Source organism: Dendroctonus ponderosae, unplaced genomic scaffold, assembly GCF_020466585.1.
Source record: "Dendroctonus ponderosae isolate FM_Combo_2020 unplaced genomic scaffold, Dpon_F_20191213v2 Dpon_F_20191213_1, whole genome shotgun sequence".
Lineage (NCBI taxonomy): Eukaryota > Metazoa > Arthropoda > Insecta > Coleoptera > Curculionidae > Dendroctonus > Dendroctonus ponderosae.
The window spans coordinates 57,899,048-57,921,568 of NW_026017110.1; the positions used below are offsets into that span (position 1 = coordinate 57,899,048).

Consider the following 22,521-nt stretch of genomic DNA (forward strand, 5'->3'; position numbering starts at 1 on the left):
TGGTCAGAACTGCCGTGACACACTGCGCATGGAGTATTGCCTGTGACAATTGATATCGCCAGCCGAAAAGATCAGAAGAAAATCATTGAATCTAAAGTGCTCAGTTCAGTGTAATTCCCTAAACGTGGTGTGATTATGTCTGAGCGTATCACATTTTCATAAATTATTCCTTGCTACCCTTTTGCCACTGAGTTTACATCAAGGTTTTCGCTTACGTACTGCCAAAGTACAGCTAATTGTAATAGTTCATCATGTTTTCTGGATTAACCAATCAAGTTAGCTCCTGGATGGGCACAGTGAAGGGTGAAACTGAAGAAAAGGTACCCACTCCTACTGAGGAGAGCAATGCTCTTATCAACCCAGATGGTGGCGCCTGGTAAGACGTTTTGACCTAATTTTTCTAGTGGTTATGTGAAGAGCTCCTCAACTTCTTCTACTTGCTCTAGCTCAAATCTTCTTTATATCTTCTCCAGTTCTTCTTAGCTCTAGGTTTTGCAGCTTTTTATTAATGTGCCCCATATGTAAGCAACAATACAATTTTATAAACAATGAACGTTGTTGCTAAACAACAACAAAACTCCGGGGTGTCGCAGATTGGTTTACTTCCACTTTTCCTTGATTGAATTTGTATTATCAATGTGGGGAACTGCGACGCAATTGAATTTAGCTTCGTCTATATTGTGTATAAATTTGTTTCAAGTGCAAATTTATCAAATGGATTAATTAAGGCATCTCCTAGGCTCCAGCCAGGTTTTTTCTTAATCTATAAGCCGTCTGTTTAGTAAAAAAATTACAAAATTGATTTAAATGCAGTGCAAGATCTGTGAAAGAGTCTACTCGGATTGTTTATAATCAGTAGAAGTGATAGTGCAGGCCACCAACATTACACAAACAGGAGTTTTCAATTAATTAATCGGCATAAAAACACAAGTAAACGTTCATATAAATGTTTGTGTCTGAAATAATGCGGTAAGCGTGTTTTATAAATTACAGGTTGATTGACATTATTAATTAACTAATACTTTTGTGTAATTTTAATTGCTGAACTGTTTAATTATTATGTCGCCTCTAGGCGTTTATTTTTGTATCTCGAAAACGAATCGAGATACGAAACAAAATTAAGATCCCAAAAAGTTGCTTAACCCTAAAAAAATATCAGACCTGAAAATAATTCAGTGGTGCACTTTTTTGTCAAAATATTGGCCAGGTTGTCCTCCGGGACCCCACTGAATTAAATTTTAATCTATTTAATTCGGGGCTCTTTACTGCTTCTCTGAAATGTTCTTGGAAAAAACATTTCTGTTCAGAATTTAATTTCGAAAGAAATTTAATTCTTAAATTTTTTAATTCAGAAAATAATTTATCTTCCCTCATGATTTCTGTTAGCTTTCGATTTTTTCTAAAAGTTACAACAAAAATCTTCTCGAACGTTTGTCAACAAATCTGAGTTAGATCTCCCATCTTCTTTTGTTACTGGATAGAAATCCATATTTCTTCTGCTTCTATTGCAGGAATTTCAGGTCTTCTTCGCTTCTATATTAAGAACCTGGACTTCTTCATAGCACTTTATTTCGAAATTTCTTCACATCCTTACAATGTTTCGTTGACTTACATACGATTTGCCACTGTTTCTTCTTCGCTTCCGTACTTCAATTTCTTAGGCTTCTCTTTTCGTTCGCTTTATTTAGGCAAAAGTCCAATTATATCTAGAGCTTGTTAATAACAGAACAGACAGTATATTTACCTTTTCTTCATAAATAACACTCTGTATTTTCAGATCTTTTGAGAAAACTTTTTAGATTTGGATCTTTTCTGTAGAATTAATCAATTTTCTATTTTTTTTCGAAAACAACTGTAGCGCCATTGTTATTCCAGATGTAAAGTCATAGGTTCAAAAACACGTATATTTTTCATCATATTTACTGACAAACGTTTCTACACGAAAAATCTGCATCTTCATTTTGTTCATTAAATTCAAGAAAAAAAATCACTATTATTTAGAGCAACGATTATTTGTTTTTTTACTCTTTGAGAATCACTCAATTTAATTAACTAAATATTCGAACGGAACCCCATCTGTGCCTCGCAACAATAGATTTTTTCCCAACCTCTCGGTAAATGCTTCTGTCGGATGTCGATGGGCTTATTGATTTATCCGAATATTTGTTATCAAATAAAACGTGAAACATCAAAAATATTTCTCTAAAATTCTTCACTCAAACTAGAAAGATAAATTCGTTATTGTTTCTTCGTTATTAAACGACTGCAAAATTGTCTGGGAGCAAGCAAGGAACAAGACTGTGTTTTTTTTCGGTTTTTACCATTCTTTGATTAATAATAATAGTTTTCTAAGGAGAAAATGAACATTCCAGTTTGCAGATTATAAAATAAACAAAGCATGCAGGGTGATTCAAAACAAATGCAAGATATTTTGATATAAAAATTTAATAAATTCATAAATATTTATAAAAAAATTCTGCCAATCATGAAGCATGAAATCATCAATCAAACCATCAATGTGAATAAAAACATCTAATTTCTCTTAATTGAGCGTTTTCGAACCCTACGGAGCAGGATAAGCAATAAGAACCGCTGAATATTTAATTAAGCTGAACTCGTGAAATATTCGAATTTTTCGCTGGAAATACATTTTCTAAGAAAATGTATTATTCATTTCGAAACGGCCTGAGCGAATTAGAGAAAAACAAAGTTCTTTGTAGCAGAAAAAGTGGATGAGTTTGTAACAATCTACATAAATTTCATTTGGGACTCAAGGCAATTAAAAATTGCTGAAAAGAGCATTACCTCAAAGGTACCCATTATGTTAATAAATTTTCTTTGTTATTCTACCGGCTTTTTGTCGCTTTATCCTTTTTCCTGTCTTTTACATTGTCAGAAAATCGAATTATGTTGATAAATAAATTTGCACATTTCGCGTTTACTGCGTTCCATTTAAAAGCTTGAACGAAACTCTCTAATTCGCCTTTTCTCCCACAATTGTGAAAAACACTTAAAGCGACGTAAAAATACATTGTAGAATACGCCTTTTCTGGCATTAAAATGGAATATGATAAACCGATTCGCATTTACAACTGGTAACGGGTTTATCCAGCTCATCTGGATTTTGTCATAATTTAGGACTGAAATTTAATTACATTTCTTGTGCACCAGTGTCAGCAATACTTTGCGGATGAAATATTGGAATGTAGAGGTATTTTCATTTGGCAAATAAATTAACTCACACATTAAAGACTTAGGGTCTATGCTCTAATGGATTGCGATATATGTGCATAAGTCACATTTCAATTGTACAGTAGCCCTTCCAAGACCGTTGGCAGCAGTCGTCTAGAAATGTTCTCAAATGTGAAGAACCAGTTTGAGGGCATTGGAGGCTGGTTGGGTTCCAGCATACCAAAACTACGCAAAGGTGACCCTGATGGGATCAGTTCAGAAGCTGCTGGACACGAAAATCCAGCTGCTGATACTGGATCTCCCGATTTGGGTGATCCAGGCAAAGAAGCCAGAGACGATGATGATAATTCCAGGTAACTTTAAACTCTAAATTGGTTCATTCACTTATACCCAAACGGATATGCTTGCGTTTCCATATTTGCAATATACATTTTTATTTGCCTGAAAGGTTTATTAGAGGGTTATTTTTCGTTAAAAGCGATCTCAGAGCTTTTCTGGCCGATCAATAAAGAAACACGTGAGACAAGAATCTTTTAATAGCAGGCCGGTGAATATCAGGGTTCCATTCCATTTCCATTAGCTACTATTGAGAGAACAGAATGTTTTGGAAGTTTGAAACCCAAGCAATTATCGACTTCAACTAGCTAAGTTTCTCCTTTTATTCTCGGCCTACAAGCATGCGATCGCATTAACCGAATTATGTTAGAGTTGTTATTCCATTACCACTAATAAAAGGAGATTATATGCGATTTTGTGGAATCGCTTTGGAGATTTCCTACCCTATATACCTCTCCTTTACCTCATCGAATGATTGATTGCGATCTAAGTCAATAGAAGCGAAGTGCGTTTTAAACGGGAATGTCATTAGTAGAAATGTTAATTAATGACCACATAAATAGAGAATAGAAGTTGTTTGTTGTGTTCCAAAGTTCCAGCTCTGATGGGAAATTGTAAAGAATGATCCCGATTATTTACGTTGTGGAACATTTGAAAAGTATCAAAGGAAATTGATATGGTTTTTTGCATTTGCAGAAAATGTGCTCGAGTGATTTTCATGAAACTTCCAGCATATTTAGTGACTTGATGATCCAAAGATGGTGAAACATTTTAATTGTTTCTTGTTTAACTTTTGAAAATGCAAATTTTTGAAGGGGAGGACGCGGTTTGGAAAAACACTCATTTTGAGACCGATATTTACTAAGCTACCAAAATGTAGGATTCTGAAAGATGTTTATGAAAGAATCTTCTAACAACTTTAGAGTCAAGAGGCAAAAGCGCATTTGAGCAAAAATGTTCATTTTGAAACCCATGTTTTTAACTATAGCAAAAATCAGGATTCGATGTGATTTGGGTGAAACTTTTAGCACCTTTAGAATCAAATGCCTTCTAAATGTACACATTTCAACCAGTTACTTCATTTAGTTTAGAAGATGCAAATTTTTAAAGGATAGAGCATTTGGGTAAAAACATCTATTTTGAGTCCGAAATTAAGTTGGCAAAAATGAGGGTTCTGGGCGATCTTTGTGAAACTTTCAGCAGCCTTAGAGTTAAATGTTTTCTAAGAATGCTGACAATTTCAAGTTACTACTGACTTGAGTTTGGAAGATGCGAACTTTTAAAAGAGAAAGCTCATTTGAGGAAAAACGTCCATTTTGAGATAGATATTTACTAAGCTGACAAAAATCACAATTTCGGGAAATTTTATGACAGCATGTATAGAATCATAACTGTAGGCAATTGTTATGAAACTTTCAGGAACTATAGGTTCAAGTGATTTCTAACCACAGTGTTTACAAAGTTGAACAAATTTTTAAGTGGGAGCACAGTTTAACAGAAACATTCATTTTGAAAACATGCTTACTCAACTGGAAAAAGATCATCGTTTTGGGCAATTTTTATAAAATTTTGAGCAACTTTACAAAAGTCAAGTATTTTCTAGTCAGTGAATGTGCAAATACTGTGTTGAGTTGCGCTATTGAGCTGTTGTCGCTCGCTGAGTTAATGAGTGATTTATTAAAGCTTTACGAGACACGAGAGTGGAATTTTCACATCTAAAAAAAAGGTTAGTAACATTGTACTACTCAAACAACTAACAAAAGTCATCTAGATTTTCCCAGCAACAGAACTGAGTCCACAGAAAGTCGACCAGTTTTTATGTAAAATCGGTCTTTTGCATAAAAGATTTAATTTGACAGTCAAACGTTAGAAAACACGCGGTTTTTCTGTTTAGAGACAGTGTTGTCTAGAAATATTGATCTAAAGGTGAAGAAACCCCAGTTTCCAAGAGTTCCAAATAAATGATTACACTTTTGCTTTTTCAGGTCGGGGAAAAGGTTTTCCAAATATTTTTGCAAAACGGTTAAGGATTACAAATTTATTTAATAATTTTTCTCCGAAAATACCTTAATTGTCAGCATTTTTTAGTGAAACTGAAATTTTGAAGAAAAAAAAATGTTATCAACATTTTTCAGTAGCGGAACTGAGTTACTGCGCCGTTGCGTAAGTTGTGTTGGCGTACCAAGACATTTGCGCCGCACAGCGCCAACTCCTAAAAATTCACTGAATCACCCAGGCCTAGCGCAAATGGCTTGGTGCACTAACCCAACGCACCGACGCAGTAACTCAGTTCCGTTGCTCGGAAAATGTACTTATAAAAATGAGGTGACAATTTTTTTTATGTGTGGACAAATGGGTCAAACCTTACTCATAAAAAATGTTTATAAATTTTGTTAAACGTTCCAGTCTCGTATAAAGGTTTAATAAATGAGTTATAACTCAAAAGCGCAACTAAACACAGTGTTAAGCAGGCCCATTCACGTGTCCACAGGCAAATGTTAATTGAAAATATTGACAAGTGCGTGTTGGATTTTTTGCACTACACATTGCGCGCATTTTCCCGGAATTTAGGACGAGTGGCTTTTACAATCCACAATGTTTATTCAGCTTTTGGAGCACATATGCAAAAAGTTGAAAACACTTTGTCCAATTGCAGTTGATAGTTGGGGCAACCAAATAATATTTTGGCCAATCTGAGCGCGGAGCGATCGATGAAAGTTAATTCACAACTTGAAAACGGTCCAACTTTTAACAAATTTAAATAAAGTTGTCAACGAACACTGTGGTGGGGTACTGCCTTATGAACTGACTAAGACGACTGAAGCCCCCTCTATAGTAAATAAATAGAACTACTTTTCGAGAGCAGCGCCCTCTGTAGTGAATAGGTCGAACTAAGTTTCACAAAAGCGTCATCTGAAGTGAATAAGTCGAACTAAAATCGACAAAAGCGCCTTCTGAAGGGAATAGGTCGAACTAAAATCTACATTAGCGCACTCTGAAGTGAATACGTCGAACCAAAATTCGAAGTTCGACTTATTTACTTCCGAGGGCGCTTTTGGCGATTTTAGTTCGACTTATTCACTTCAGAGGATGCTTTTGTCGATTTTAGTTCGACTTATTCACTTTAGAGGGTGCAGCACCAATCGCTTTTCACTGTTTTCTTAAGCGACGTATTAGAGGCATTTAAAACGAAATATATACGCTTTAAAATTTATATACATACTTTCTATATTTATTTCACTGTACAAAGTGGTAAAAGGTTACTCATAAAAAATGTTGATGACTTTTTTTTAATGAAATGGAAATTTTTTCAATGTTAAAATTCCAGTCTTGAGTCTCGTGAAGATTTAATCCGTTTTAATACATGAGAGACTCATTAACCAATTAGTTAGAACTCAGAGAGCGACAACGACTCAAAGGCGCAACTCAACACAGTGTTACGCAGGACTACGGTGCAAATTTCAATTCGCTACTTTTTTTTGGAAGATGCGAATTATTAACGGATGAAGTGCAATTGAGTGAAAACATTGATTTTGAGAGCGATATTTCTATTTATTTATGATTTCACATCTTTCAAGAGTGTAATAGTACAGGATTTTCCAATGTCAGTTTATAATATTAATATTTGAAAAGTATTATCAAAAAACACTAAAGTCGATTTTTGCTTTCTACTAAAAAACATGCTTAACTAATTGTAGTTAGTAACTTGTGGTCAAAATGGTACCTAAGTAGCAATTATGTTATTCCTCTGTTACCAGCAATTTTTACCTTGTATAACCATCATTTACATTGTTTTAAACTGACTTTGGAAAAGCTATATAAATTATTTATTCCTATTAAGCCAACGTAGATCATCTAATTGGTACGATTCAAAATAAATTGTGACTATATTGCAAATATGGTTAAATTGGATTTCTAACTCAAGCATATATTTTGGGTCTGGGTGAATCGTTTCTTGGAAAGTTTATAAAAAAACCTAATGTAGGAATTTTAGTGCTACCGGGGGAGCAGACTCGGGACCGCAGTCGCTTGCCGAATCACTCACTGAGGAAAATAAAGAAGGTCAATTTGGAAATGGTATGTGAAAAAATGTCCCTATTGATGTTGTATAGATGTATGTATATTTCTTTAACTCGCTCTCTCAATACATGCAATCTATACTTCTACATACAATATGTACATCCTTGTTAAAACTAACAGCATTAGGGAGTGTTTTGCGTTCAACAAATTTAAATTCACTTCCCAAGAATTAATTGCCCTTTTGGTAAATACCCGCCCTTATTTACTTAGGAACATTTCCAATTTTATCTGATAAAAATCCGAGTATAGTTAGTCGTAAAATGCGAGGTATCTGCAAAGGGATTGCCAAATTATATGGGCATATTTCCCTTAAATAAACGTATGTTTAGTTCCGTGATACTAAAATATATACCCGTTAAACAACGCATTTTAATTCAAGATTATTGTAAATTTCATGTCTGTATTTGCCCATTTTAACATCCCATCCTCACATTGAAATTATTTGTTGGAGCTTGCAGATTTTACTGTTTGCAAGTTTTGCTTGTTCATTTATCCTCAATGTTTTGAATTGAATCAAACAAAATTGGTGGCCTTTTTTCAGGAATTAGGTATAAAAAAGTATGGGACTTCAGTTCATCGACGATAAAACTAAAAGATCTGGATCGTCGATATTAATTAGTCTGCCAATAATCTTTTATGTTGCCCTCCATGAAACTTGTTTACACCTCAAACTATTATTAAAACCGAACGTTGGATATTCAAGGAAATAATTTCTTCAATCCAGTTTATACATTTTTCAGATCCAGAGCTATTGCTCTGGATATCTGGAAATTAAATTTCCCGTGTATGATGGATTTTAGTGGTTTTCAGCGTACAACGTCAACAACGATTCCAGCCATAATTATTTGCTTTCCGTGAAAATACACCAGACATTATGATAATTTACGAGCTTCCTTTGACATACATACAACTGAAAAGAGTTGTTAATGCACTTTCGAACATATCTCTTTACATAAGATGGCTTAGCAGTAGTCTCTAAACTTGTGCTTGATGTATGCATGTATTTTAACAGGAAATTGGTATTTAAAACGACATCTGTTTCTCTTTTTGTATCGGAAACTTTAGATTTCTCAAGGAAGTGGTAAGTTCAGTTGGAAAGCGTTCTGGGAACCTGCTCATTTCTGTTCGATCAATCGTCTAATCCATTAAATTTACCTCAACTGTCTTTTCTTCCAGTACAAAGTAAGGCCTTGGCAGGAGCTAAGTCCTTAGGCAATTTCTTGTATTCTGCTGTGAATAAAGCAGGTAAAACCGTTACTGAGGCTGGATCAAAAATTCACGTCATTAACGTAAGTAACGTTTTGATCTGATGTACAAGTCCCAGAAAAAACAAATCATTATTTCAAACATTCTATTAGAATATCCTAGGCGACTTCAATAAAGAGCAAGAAGCTTTCATGAAAGGCAAATCTAACTCCACTGCAACATCTCTGCCTCCATGGGTTGGTTGTGCGAATGCAGAGAGTCTCAAGGAGGAGTGTTTAAGCTTATCAACTGATAGGAGGTAATGTTTCTACCTGCCAATTGCTTTATTTAAATGAACTGATTCAGTTATGTTGAAATTTGTAATTATTTAAACCACTTCATCTAAACATGTCAGTCATTGTAGAGGCGAAAGCCTGATGTATACAGTATGTCTCAGTATGCTCGAACCATATGTATTTTTTTGTTATTAATTGTAGGAATAAAGTTATTCCTCTTAAAAAGTTCTGCATGCTCTAAACCTAAAGCGCAACTAGCAAATACTTAATTTTCCCAGGTGTGTACAAAGTTTGGCAAAAAACACGAATTTTGACCAAGAGTAAAGTAAAACCACGGAAACCACGTTCAAATCTGCAATTACAACCACAATAACAATAAATCTTTTACTGCGACCGTCAAACGGGTTAGAATTTTTATAGTACTAAAATGTATAGTACTTTAAAGTAGTAAAGATGGTGTTATTAATAAGTGAACAAAAAAAATTAATTGCGGAAGAAAACTATTAAGTGCATCTCAACAAAAATTAAAATTTTTTTAATAGCAACTTTCGATTTGTCAAAAGACACGTTAGTCGTGGACAAAGTTAATTTTTTTGCTCACTTCGTATACGCCTGGAACAATTAACTATCGCATAGTTGCATTATATGTTTTAAACCATACGGAACTTTTTAAGAAGATTTTTTGCCTAAAATTAATAATAAAAAAATTTCCATAAAGTTCCAACTTACTGAAATATCCAGTGTTAACAGTTTTGCGTTCAGTTCCCAACAATTGGAATAGCAGGTGAAAGAGAAACGTCAGGAGGCAATTCCAATGGTCCACGACTTAGCGTGACGATAAGCGTGGAAAACCCTCCATATCCTGAGAACTAAAACTTGATTTAATTAATTTTTCATTGTAGTTTTTCTTGTCTTAGGAACTTCGTTCGAGCCCCACCAGCAGGTGTGGACTTTCAGTTTGACTATGAAGTGTCTTATCCTGTTGCTATGGCTATAATGGAGCAAGATCCTAACTTGGAAAAAATGCGCTATGAACTAGTGCCTAAAATGTAAGGCCAACTAAACCCGAGAATAAAGCCAAAGTAAAAAGGCAGAACTTAAATACTTGATTATGGATTATTTTGCAGAATCTCTGAGGAAGAATTCTGGAAAAACTACTTCTACCGTGTAAGCCTAATCTGCCAAGCCAATGAATTATCATTCATGTCTAGAGAAGGCGACAACATCCACGGTACTACTGACACTTCCTCAGTACAACCGATAGGTATGAGCCCTTAATATTTTCATTAACAAAATCTTAATATTGCTTGAGTTGTTAGCGAATGCTTAGCAGACTCAATTCAGAAATATCACAACTCGAAATGTTGTGCTATTCTGTAGATTTCTTTATGTTGCTTATCTCATCCCTTCATAGTTGTTGACTGATTTTTTTATTTCCACGATTCCTTTCTCGATAAGTAGATAGAAAAGACAAAGAGCATGAGTTTGTATCTGATACTCTTATCGCAAATAAAGAAGACTTAGATGAGGTACACGAAGGCATGAAAAAGCTGGCGCTAGGATCCAAACATTTGAATGGTAAGTGCTTTTTGAACAAATGCTTGAATGGGCTAAAGAACAATCAATAGAAAGCAAGTATATGCCGTTCCAGAATTGAGGACAAATTTTTATATAGGGTGCATCTGAATAGATGGTAAAATATTTAATGCGTGAATCCTGAGTCAAATTTAAGACCTTAAAGTCTTGTAATGTTTTTACGTCAGTTTTAACTACTTTATTATTTTTGTTGGCAACTGCGGAAAATTTACACGCATTATAAGTTATAATTGTAACAACTCACCTCTCGTTTAAATGTAACAGTCTGTTCTTTGTCATTTCTTAAACGGTTTGCTCTTAAAACTGGAACATTCTGTATAGAGGCGCGATTTTGTTGCATTTTGCGAGATTTTTACAGTTTTTAATGAATACTTATGTACATTGTAATGAATGACTTTCTTTTTAATGATTTATGAGTCAACTAAGTCATACCTACTTGCTTTATTGAATGTTGACAGAAAGAACTACCACCGTACATGTAAATAAAAAATCACTTCATGCTTTGTTTTCTCACAATAGGAGAGCATAGAGACTTGGAAAATTTTCAATGTGTTAGTTTCCTGTTTATTTTTTTTCTCAGCCTAAAAGAAGATCAACGTTACATTTGCTTCCCCAACAAGTCCCTTAAATAAGACTTTTTACTTTTGATCCCTTTAGTAGTTGAATTTCTATTAATTTTTTAAAGTTTTTTTTTTCGATTCGCTCCTAATCCGTTTACCCTTTCTTATTCTGTTTCGTTTGCGTTCTCTTAAACGTTATTTGAAAAGTTAATCTTGATGATTCTATATTTAATTGTAAAACTAAACATTAGGTGTATAGGTAATTAAGAATGTTTTCAACGTTTAAAATTACACTAAAATTATAATTAGGTCCGTGCGTGCTTTTTAACGTAGTTTTCTTGTCATAAGATACTTGTGCAAATGTAGATATAGTCTAGTTTACACTTTGTTTAAGTAAACTGGGTTCGAGTTTAATTACACATTTAATTGATTTTCAAGCAGCAACATTTGGGCAAATTTGTGTCATTAGACTAAGGCGTTTCTTATTTATTACTTTCCTTTTAAATAGAAAATCGATTCATATACAAAAGAGCTAAGTAAAGTAGGCTGAATCACCATATTAATTAATTGATGAAGATATGCGAGGTAAAAAATATAAATCACTCTATAAATATGGAGAAGAGATATAAAGGGAGAACATATTGGTCGTTTGCACAAGTATACTTTTTTCGCATTGACGCAGGTATTTTGTTGACAATACCGAAAGAAAAACAATCTTAAATGCATGTCTGTTCCACTTGCAGTGTTTTTTGTCCTCTTCAATACTGACCTTTGAATGCATTTTTCTTCATATGAATCACCATAAATTGTGATCAGTGTTTCCACGAAACAAAGCAATATGAAAAGGTTGTACTTTGGCCATAAGCGGGGCGATTCATTTGAATAATCAACGTACAATCATTAAGCATAATAACCAGGAGCTCAGATAGAATACTGAGAACAGGAAACTACCACTCTGAGCATCTGGTGAACACTGCAAGTTCAATTAAAAAATACTCTTTATTTACAATACGTGTGGCATATTATTTCTGTTTCGATGGGTTTGTTTTTTTATTTTATTTTTCTCGTTTGTTTTTTATCCTTTACCCTTTCTGCCGCTTAGAAGAAGACTGGGAAAAAGAACTAGAAGCAGAGCTGCAAGACTATGAAATGGTTACTGATAGTAAGGACAACAACTTAGACAAGGATATCGAAGATATGCTTAATGAGGAAACAGATTTAAAGTAAACTTGCGTTATTCCATGTTCGTGTTAATTCGTATTATTGATTTTCTAGTCATTCGTTGTAAAGATTATTTATGTTAGTGATATTGAGTTGATCATTGGTCACAACTGATATGCCAGTACAAAATCTCTTGTTCTACCGCAAGTTATTTCCTTCATGGTTAACTGAGGCTCTGTTTAAACATTCTGGTTTTTGTAATTGGCGTATTCCAAACTAGTTCGTTACTAAAAGACATGTTTTAGTGTTTTGATCGTTAGAGAAATTCCGATTGATGTCTGAATGTCTTCATGCATTTTCAGAATCAATGTTGAGCGTTGTTTTAGTGGTACATTCCAAACGTAAAATTCACGCCTTAATATATTGTGCATTTGATTTTTTTTACTAAAAAAAATATGTATAATGTTTTAAGTCTTGGGCAAAATAGTATCGTCAATATAGACAAGTTTTGTAAGTAAGTCTTCACTCTTAAAATGTGATACTGGATGGTTGATATTTTTCTGAGAAGAGTTATGCAGAGGAAGAATTAATTACTTTCTATGCTGATACTTATTTTGCAAAATTAAGATAAGCAAGAAGAGGAATAATAATGGAATAGTATAATATGTGTTGTGATTAATATAAATATGTTGAAAACGTATAGCATTACAGTCGGCGATGAAAGTAGGGGTCCGTCTAGCTATAATTTACTGATCGCTAAGCAAGTTTTTTACCACAAATTAACCGCATTACATGCAGTATTAGGCCTGGGCGTAAACACCAAATATTCTAGGAAGTACTCATCGGCCATGCACAACACTCATTACACTTTTCGATTGCTCTATACGGACTCCTATATAAGTAATCGGAAATTCTATGTGTGTAATTAAAAATGTATTTGTATAAGAATATTTTTAATAACTCTGCTTCCCTCTTGCAACAACACCAAGATGAATTTCGGTGAATCTAATATCGAAAACCAATACTTCCATTTCATACCTAGAACGAGTCAATGTTGATGCGAGAGGTCATTAATTGACTATGACGAGTACTTAAACTTACTTTTAATTGTGGTCGTTAATTTTGTTAAATTTTATTAAGGTATATGTATAAAATAATATATAAAGAATGAAAAATATCCATTTAATTTTCCTAGCCTTAAATGCTGTTCAAAAGCGCTATTTTAATTGATTATACGATCGTTTTAAAGTTCGCATTAATATAGGCTAGAAATGTAGCTTTTGAGTGTTAAAGCATGTCTCCTTCTCTTCATATACCCAATAATTGTTAAAGCAAATATCTTATTGTTAAATAAATGTAGTTGTGCTCATCAGTTTATTCATTCTATTCATGTAACCAGGACTTTTCTTCTTTACTTTATCGGATTACACGAGCCAAAGCAACAAACAAGTGTAGACGGACTCAGAATGGAAACTTTGTCGACAATCGCGGATTTTCCAATCGCCATAAAGCAGTGTAATAAGGTTACGAAAAAAAATATTCCTTACTAAAAATTTGTTAAAGGAAATTGGACGATAAATTAATTATACAGGGTATTTAAAATGAAAGCGAAAAACTTCAGGGAGTGATTTCTTTTTGTATCAAGCATATTCCGTTGTAAAGATAAGCAAACGACAAAAGGACTTAGGTTTTTTAAATTAACTAGAAAGTGTTGTATTAAACTAAAAAGAACCTCCAATCAGACAAAGTCTTGGTTGAAAAAAGTTTATTGTTAGTGTGAGTTATTTGCTGATTTGGTCTGTTAAACCTTTTTTTTATTCAGGGTTGAAAAAGGTTTGCTGACCAAATCTACAAATAAGGTAATAAAATTTTTAAAACTCTTCGATAGGGGTAGCTAGATTTATTCGAATGTTTTTCGAGTTTTTTTTTTCAATCGAAGGGTTGAAAAGGGTTTACTAATCAAATCAGTCAATACACTTTTTCCAACTCTTCGAATTAAAATAAATCGAATAAATCTAGCTACCCCTATCCAAGGGTTGAAAAGGGTTTACTGAACAAATCAGCAAATAAGGCTTTCTTTTAAAAAGTCGTAACTTCCGAATTGAATCATTTCCCACAATTTTCAGAGCGAGTAGCAAAAGCATCAGTCTGAAAAGTTTGAGAAATGTAACAAAACTTTTTACAGCACAAGCAATTCTAAATTTTTAAATATTCGACTTTTTCAACTCAAATGATCCGATTATTCGGATTTTTTTTCCCAAAAATTAGCTTATGAGAACTAGGCTTTAATATTAAAGAATTGTTCGAAAAAATATTACCTTGAACGTTCAAATTCATTTAAATCATGCGAAAATGTGGGGTTTTGACGGGGGCGAAAACATCAGGAAAATTGCGGTAAAAATTTAGTCATAAGAGCAAAGAAACTATAAAAAACCCAAAAGTGTAATCTTCTTTAGCTCAGAAGAGCCCAGAACTTCTCAAAATAGGACAAAATTGCTCCCTAACGCTAAAACTACAACTAACTTTGCAATTTCAACAAGTTGACCGCCTGAAGTGTCCCGTGTTTGTTCTGAAACACCCTGTATAACAATGAGGCATCAACACTAGCGCTTCGGCGGTCATTGACGGCTGCAATTGCAACTAGATTCAAGTGGCCCTCCTCACGTGCAACACGCAAGCCAGTCCGGTGATGCCAAGTGTTCATATTAGTATTTCTTATCTAAGAAGTACTCAAAAATCGCTGAGATGTTTTTAGCTTTATTAATTGTATTACTGAGTACCGATTGAATTAGTTACCATTGTATTTGGGGTATTGGTTATTTTTTTGCATCAGTTTTACTAAAAGCTCACCCAAGTAGAGCGGTGTGAGCATTTTAATTTCTGCAGAAAGTCGAATTAGTGGACAGATTCCAATGTCCCTAAGCTCAGGAAAAAATGTGCCATGCGCCAGCACCGCTAGCGTCAGCTGCATGTATTGAAGCGATTTTATGTGTGACAGTGTAGCCGCATTTCTCTTTAAATCCGGTGAGCGGCATTAAAATGTAATTTTGTGGCCAATTTATTGCCGTTTCATGAATAATTCAATAGAAAAATATGAAGTTAGTTTAAAAATGTTGACTAAAACTGGTTTTGAGGTAAATAAAATCAAAATTGAGCCACGGTTAATTGGGGTGGACGTTTTCTGCGGAAATCTGGCAGCAGGTAAATTTCCCTCAAATGGTTGATTATTTGAAATCAACAAAGGATAAAGTGACGGAGGAAACCGTTGAGTCTATTTCGTTGCTTGCTCGATCCGGCCTGTTCAGTTCGCCCTGTTTCGCCCTCGCAAACGTTTAATACCGCTTAGTTTTTGCCCTTGTGAATAAAATAGTGCCTGAAATATCTCAAAGTAAGTGTTTTATTTTTATAACGAGATTTGCTTTGCGACTATTTTAAATAACAAGGTTTTTAACGCTGTTTTCCTCCATTGCAGATGACTAGCAATCAGTTCAACATCGGTTTAAGTAGCGAAAGAAATTCCAGTCGTGTTTTAAGACCACCAGGCGGTGGCCATTCAGATATTTTCGGGATCAACGACAACGAAATTGCAATCACTCCACACAAAAGGAGGAATCATCCACAATCTACCATCGGCAGTTGTTTCGCTAATGGTGACTCAGAACCTCACACGAAACTAAATGGCTCTGAGGCACAAATTGAGGAAAATGGCAATCAGAAGAACTTAGAAGAAGAGGAAAAGACTGAATTAGATGGATCTGATGAGAACACGGCTCCGGAGGAGATTACTAAAGTGAAAGAACCAGAGAAGGTGGAGAAAATTCCAGCTAGAAATGGGCGTGTTCCTCCGGGAGGATATTCCACGGCTTTATGGTAAAAACTAATTGCTAGTAGGGACTTCAACAGAAATGTATTTTTACTTCTTTTGGAGAACTTCGTTTTGTGTGATTTTTTCGTTCATTGTAGTAGATGGTTTATTTTAAAACACCGGTGGATTTTAATAAATCTTCCATTAATTGAACTGCCCAGTTGAATCAATAACTAATTTTGGATACTCCATTCCTTCAATGAAAATTTATCAATAAAGGCCCTTTTTTAGCGTGGAACACGTCGATAGAGTACCTAGTTGTTTTTTATTTTGAGATTTTTTTGTGAAATCCGTCCAGTAGGTAGCTGATTTTTCATTAATTTTGCTCATTTTTCACTAGTTTCTTTAAATTGACTGTATATTTTATTAAAACTATTGAAGAAGTTTAAGCATCTCAAGGCTGCTTCAAACCGCATCCAAATCAGAATTGCGAAGCAAGTGCATAAAATAATGTATTTATTGAATACATTTTAACTCAAGGAGGAACATGAAATTCAATTATAAAAAATTAATTGAAATCAAAGCAAACTTTTTTACCGGATTTAACTTTCCATCACTAATTAATATTCAAAAGTCGATTTTTATGCCTTCGGTTTTACTTCATTAATTCTGTAGTTTTTTTTAATACAAATCGTTTGCTTTTCCTGAGTTTTAACTAGTGGAATTAATGGAGCCTCTAGTGAAATCAACTTCCAACCTGCAGCCAATGTGGCCTTTTGACTCATTAATTGGCTTAAGAGGGAATTCTATAATTAGATAATAATGAACCGTACTGGATAATTGTCGCTTCAAAAAAGCTCTTCATTATTGCTTAAGTAAATTATTAAACGATTTAAAAGCGACTTGCCACTTAAGAACTTCATCAACTCAAATGGAATTAGCTGAAATGACACAGCATTGGAGTCCAGAAACTTGCTAAATTGCATTCTATATGAGTTTCAGTTGACCCCGAGTTATTATTTGCTATGTAAAGCAAATTGGACTCAAGCCATATTTATTCAGCAGGGGAGAGTCGACTGCAGTCGAAGAATTGTTAGTGCATTATTCACTAATACACTAACGAAAGCTTCTTCATTTCATGAAAAAGTAATAAATACCGAAATAGACACCGAAACTGAAGCATCTTGTAAAATAATAAGTGCTTTTAAATGGTGATTAAACTATAACAATTTTACTGCTCCACTGTCTGCCACTCTCCCCTACTCATTCCAGATTTATATAAATACGGTTCTTGGCCTTTCTTGCAGCAAACCTTAATTTGTTATAATGTTGTTTCCTAGACAGTGTTCCAAATTTGGATTTCGATTCTCCAAACATAGTTATTGAACTCGCTGGGTGATCATTTTTATTCATTTAAACGTTGTAAACGAAACTGTTTTCTACTTTAATTTATTTATGGTATAATGGTGCTTTGCGTGTCTTTAGTTTATTTCTCGCTCAGCATTGTTGTTCACTGCCATGTCAGTCGGAGGCTTTTGTAATCGAATTAAACCAAAAATATTTATTTTAGCACTGAACTATATTAAATAAAATAAAAATAAGGAGATGGATTTTGATCTGATGTTTTAATTTATAGTGACTGATTTAAATATAATATAAATTGTTTGTTTTCTATATGTCCGCAACTATATATTTAATCAACTCTGTGCATAACAAGTTAGAAACCTGAAACCTTTACTTCTTATTAAGTGTTGAAAGATACATAGCAGATAACGTTGGTTTCTCCGCAATAAATAAACACTCGAATACTCCCCAACTTGTTCTGCACATGATAGTTTTTACTGCAATAACACCTATTTGCTTGATATTAACCCGATTGTAGAATTTTAGGCTTATGTGTTTTGTTTAGTATTTAGCACACAGGGTAAAGTTTTAAGATGCCTTAAGCCCTGAAAATTGCTATTTTTGGGGTGCTATTTAACACCGATCAAAATTTTCTAGGGTATAAAAATTGCATATTTTGTATACAAGGATAAATACACTTTTATATTGGAACCCGCAGTTTCTTTGTCCTGAAACCCCATGCTAAGTTTCCACATTAGTAGATAAGTTTTTCGAAAAAAAAGTTAATTTCGTCCTGCCGTCTTCGCATCTTCAGAGATGTTGAGCTTGGAAAACTTACACTTGATTGATGCGGTTTTCCAGGCGTAGTCTGTATATCATCATATTGTCGGTTTGTCATCATCCTGTTGTTCGCATTGTTCTTTTCTGCTGAAGTTATTGCGCTTATCGATTCAATAGCTTCCTTTATGAGTCGAGTGCGATAGCCCGTTGTTATGGCCAGGACTTAGGTTTTCGCAAATTTTTCCACTTGTTCGAATCTACAATTTCTTCGATGTTTCTCGATCCTGATTTTAACTAATACTCGCAGCAACTCGACCTTAGGTAGTGTGGATTTTAGTTGTACTTTCGATTCCGTGTGTTACTCTCGGAATAAATAGGAAACTCTTTTGTTCCGATTTAACCGCTTCCTTTATATCCGTTCTGAAGAAATGCCTCTGCTGGAAATTTTAATTCGGCTTCCAGATGTTGCGGTCCGCATATTTTTCTGGCCCGTCTGCCACGGTCTTAATTCCTTGCCGTAGTTTTTTAACAGCCGTTTAAAATTTTTGTTTTACTAAAATGGCCAGAAGCTAATTATCGATTTGTCTCAAACGTTTCTATGTATATTGTTGTCTACGTAGTGTATTATTTCCAATTAACAGCGACTTCTTGCACGTGTAGAATACCAAATCAACCGTTCTGCGACTTGAAGACTCCAGCTTGTTTCCTCATTTGAATCACGTTGATAAACTCACAGACACATTTTTTTTGATTGCTCGAACCCAAACATTTATGATTTGAATTTTGATCGATTGCTATTTTATTTATCCTGAAATTATAATGGCTTATTGGCTATTTTTTGTCCATTGTTGGAGCATGTTACAGTGTTCACGATGGAAGGACGAAATTTATTTAAAACGTCTGAATTAATAACATTTTTTTTAAATAACTGGTTTTTTCAAGCAAAATAAACTGATCGGCGCTTATAAGTTTATTTCGAATTTTTCTTTGAATATGTTCGTTGCGCATAATGCAAGTTTTTAAACTGGCTCCAATTAAGCGACCGACTGTTAGTCAGTTTAACAAAAAAATTTACAGTTCATAGTCATATCAAGAACAGACTGAGATACGAGCTAACAGGCTCGAAACTGGTCCTGGAGGTGCCTGAGATTAGCACTTCTCTTACATCAGAACTCTTTGACGGTTTTAATAATTCAGTAAAATATTTAGTTACAAACTGTGCTCATTTAGAAATTCTAATAACGTGTTCAAGCGTTTCGTTAAAAGCTGCCAACTAAATTTCAAATCAATTCATTCTTTCGTTCTGTACAAATCGTTTCGTTTAAAATTCCATCTCGTCTTGGCAGATTCTCGCTCTTGTAGTTGTAAATACCAAAAATTAATAGTGAGCTGATAACGATGTGGCTTATTTCCTTAACCGATCATTATTTTTCACTTCGTTGGAACTATTTGAACTGCATTCAAGTTACTAATCGCCATTTTTTTTTAAATATTTTTGTTTTGGTGCAAAAATTTGCACTTAACTGAAGATCGCGCGATTAATTGGATTTTTATAGATTTATTTCCCAATTTATATTTTATTTTTAAACTCACTATTACTCATACATGAATGTTGTAGGTATTAGGCCTTTTTTTTCATAAAATTTTAATAGGAAAATATTTTCAATACGTTTCCTTGAACAGTGAACCAACATAAAGCCACTAATCAATTCTTCCATTTTCAAGTTTGTATTGAATAACATGTTTTATATTTTCGTCGATTGTTCCGAAACTGTCTTGTTGATTTGTTGGGTCAATACGCTTTTCCCAAAACCGCTTTAAATAGTCCGGTGGAAGTGTTTTATTCGATTATTTATCATTTTATTGTTTGGGTCAAGGCACTTCCTTTAGATTGACTAAGTGCATTTCTATGAACGCACTTGTACGTTATCAGTAAATGCGTCGCTAGAATTATGCTATTATCATCCTGGTTCATGGATAATAACTTCTGATAATTATTAACATTCCATCTTGCTTATTGTTGGCTTTGTCACGCCTCAAAGGTTTATTGACTTTCATTTTTACTTCTATAATGTGTGATTGTACTGAGACTTGCTGCAGATAATTTCAAAGAATTTGCATACTATACTTTATCCTTGGCCGATAAGTCACATGATTTGCGATTGTCGTTCTAGATAGATTATTTATGTTTATAAAAAAACGTACGATGGCAATATATTGTTCACGTAAACAGCAATGGACTAACAAAGAGTGTTGTTAAGTGTACTGAACAATTTGAAAGTCCACTGAAAAAGAAAACCTGCTTGGAAACAACTGACTATTTTGCTATATAAAACCCGTTAAACTACCGTTTAGTAATAAATAATAAATGTCACATTAATCGCACATTTTAAAAGTTAATTACAACGATAAATTCAATTGCCAATCACATAGACCGGATATCACTTTATCATTGAATTGTTACGGATTTAATTGAAATTCAAGTCGTTTTTATATTTTTGATAAACAATGTTGTAATAAGTTTTGATGTCTACACGCAAATCGGTGGCTCTCATTATAGATTGGAAATAACTATTTCTTTTTGATATTCTTAGAGATATCAATTTAAGGACGCAATCCCGGAGGTTTTACCCATTTAAATAAGGAGTTTCATCATGGTGTTTAAATTTTAGTTTTTCTTAAAGTGAGCCTCAGCAAAATTTTCCATCTGGTCCCTGCCTGTTATCATTTTTTTATATTACAGTAAATTTGTTTCGGCACCAGCCTATTTGAATAAAGGGCGAAAACGTTGGGCATTTTTAGAAAATATTTAGAAAGTATAAATCCAGTCCTAAACCCGCTATCAGAACAGACAATATTCCTGATTTTGAGAAGACTAGCGACGAGAAATTAAAATAAGAACATGATGATGCCGATAATAAAATTGCGTTTCAAACCAGAAATAATACAGACTCCTTTGAATTAAACATTTTTAAACGGGACCTTTGCTAGTCAGAGAAAAGCTTCCATAGACTTCCAACGATAATAAATAAAAATGAATTCGAAGTGGCTTCTTTTCCCTGACTCACCCTGTATAAGGGCACGGCTTTAGGATTCAAATCAGTATTCGCTTGAAAATACTGAAATACTGTAAAAGCGTAAACTGAAACTTTGCGGTAAGCAAATTCTCTGTAAGACAATGGAAGTCCGAATAAACCATTCAATGCACTAACAAGTATACCTAAGCTGTAACTGTAATAATGCGCAAGATAATCAATCAGCAAATATATAAGAATAAAAATAAACAACCCCACCGGCTTCAAATAAAGTTTTCAATATTGGGTGTGATTTTTATTCATAACGCTTACTAATTAACGCTGAAGTCAAATTTTGCAACTACAGTAAAATCCGCTTATAATGAACCCGGTTATAGTGAACTTTCGGTTAAAACGAACTTTTTTCCTTTAATTGGAACGTCGCCCACAAACAAACAACAAACAAAGACCAACGTATTTTTTTACTGGTTATAACGAACTTCCGGATATAACGATCACTTTTTAGGTTAGTTGTATAGTATATTCACTTTCCGTTTATAACGAACTTCCACGCTAAGCAACACCAATCCTGGGGAGTTGTTTATATTAGTGAGAGCGAGAGACAGGCAGTGACTTGTTTTTTGCTGCGTTATGTATGTAAATCGTTTTAGAATGGAAAAACAAAAACGCAAAGCTTCTTCACTAAATACGTACGAGATAATGTACGTATAAGTACGAGATTATTAAGAAAATAAAAAGTGGAGTAAAGTAGAGTAACATTTGTAAGGAATTAGCACTTGGAAAGTCTACTGTTGCAACAATATGGAAAAACAGAAAACATTTTATCAGCGTATGACAAAACAAATGTTAGATGTAGGAAGTTAAAATTATCTGCACATGAAAAGGTTGACAAGGGATTTATTAAGTGGTTTACTCAAGAAAGCGTTCCCATAAGTGGCAGTGTTTGCAAGAAAATGCTAGTGAAATGGGGGAAAATTCTAGTAAAATCAAAAACAAAGAGTTTGATTGTTCTAAAAGTTGGGAAAAGCGTTTCAAGAAGAGATATAATATCAGTAACGGAAAAATTGTTGGAGAGTCTGCCGGTGAAAAATTCTTCTTATGAAAACGTTAGAGGCGATCGATAAAAATGAAACATTTTCTGTAAATCTCTT

At 34.0% G+C, this 22,521-nt stretch overlaps 2 protein-coding genes across 6 annotated transcripts; both read left to right on the forward strand.

Moving 5' to 3' along the window:
- LOC109537936 (synapse-associated protein of 47 kDa) lies at positions 1–13,775 on the forward strand. Of its 5 annotated transcripts, none has more exons than XM_019904920.2 (9): positions 1–376; positions 3,315–3,545; positions 7,514–7,605; positions 8,785–8,897; positions 8,967–9,112; positions 10,007–10,138; positions 10,217–10,353; positions 10,548–10,667; positions 12,348–13,775. In XM_019904920.2, exons 1-9 carry the CDS (start codon positions 252–254, stop codon positions 12,470–12,472), a joined length of 1,221 nt encoding a protein of 406 aa, XP_019760479.1. In that variant the 5' UTR covers positions 1–251; the 3' UTR covers positions 12,473–13,775. The 5 variants fall into 5 exon arrangements, with proteins under 5 accessions (XP_019760479.1, XP_019760480.1, XP_019760481.1 ...); XM_019904921.2 differs by having other exon boundaries at positions 10,551–10,667; XM_019904922.2 differs by having other exon boundaries at positions 7,523–7,605.
- A 2,103-nt stretch (positions 13,776–15,878) lies between these two features.
- LOC109537878 (jupiter microtubule associated homolog 1) lies at positions 15,879–16,280 on the forward strand. The gene has a single exon (XM_019904800.1). The coding sequence runs from the start codon at positions 15,879–15,881 to the stop codon at positions 16,278–16,280; it is 402 nt and encodes a 133-aa protein (XP_019760359.1).
- Positions 16,281–22,521: the final 6,241 nt, after the last annotated feature.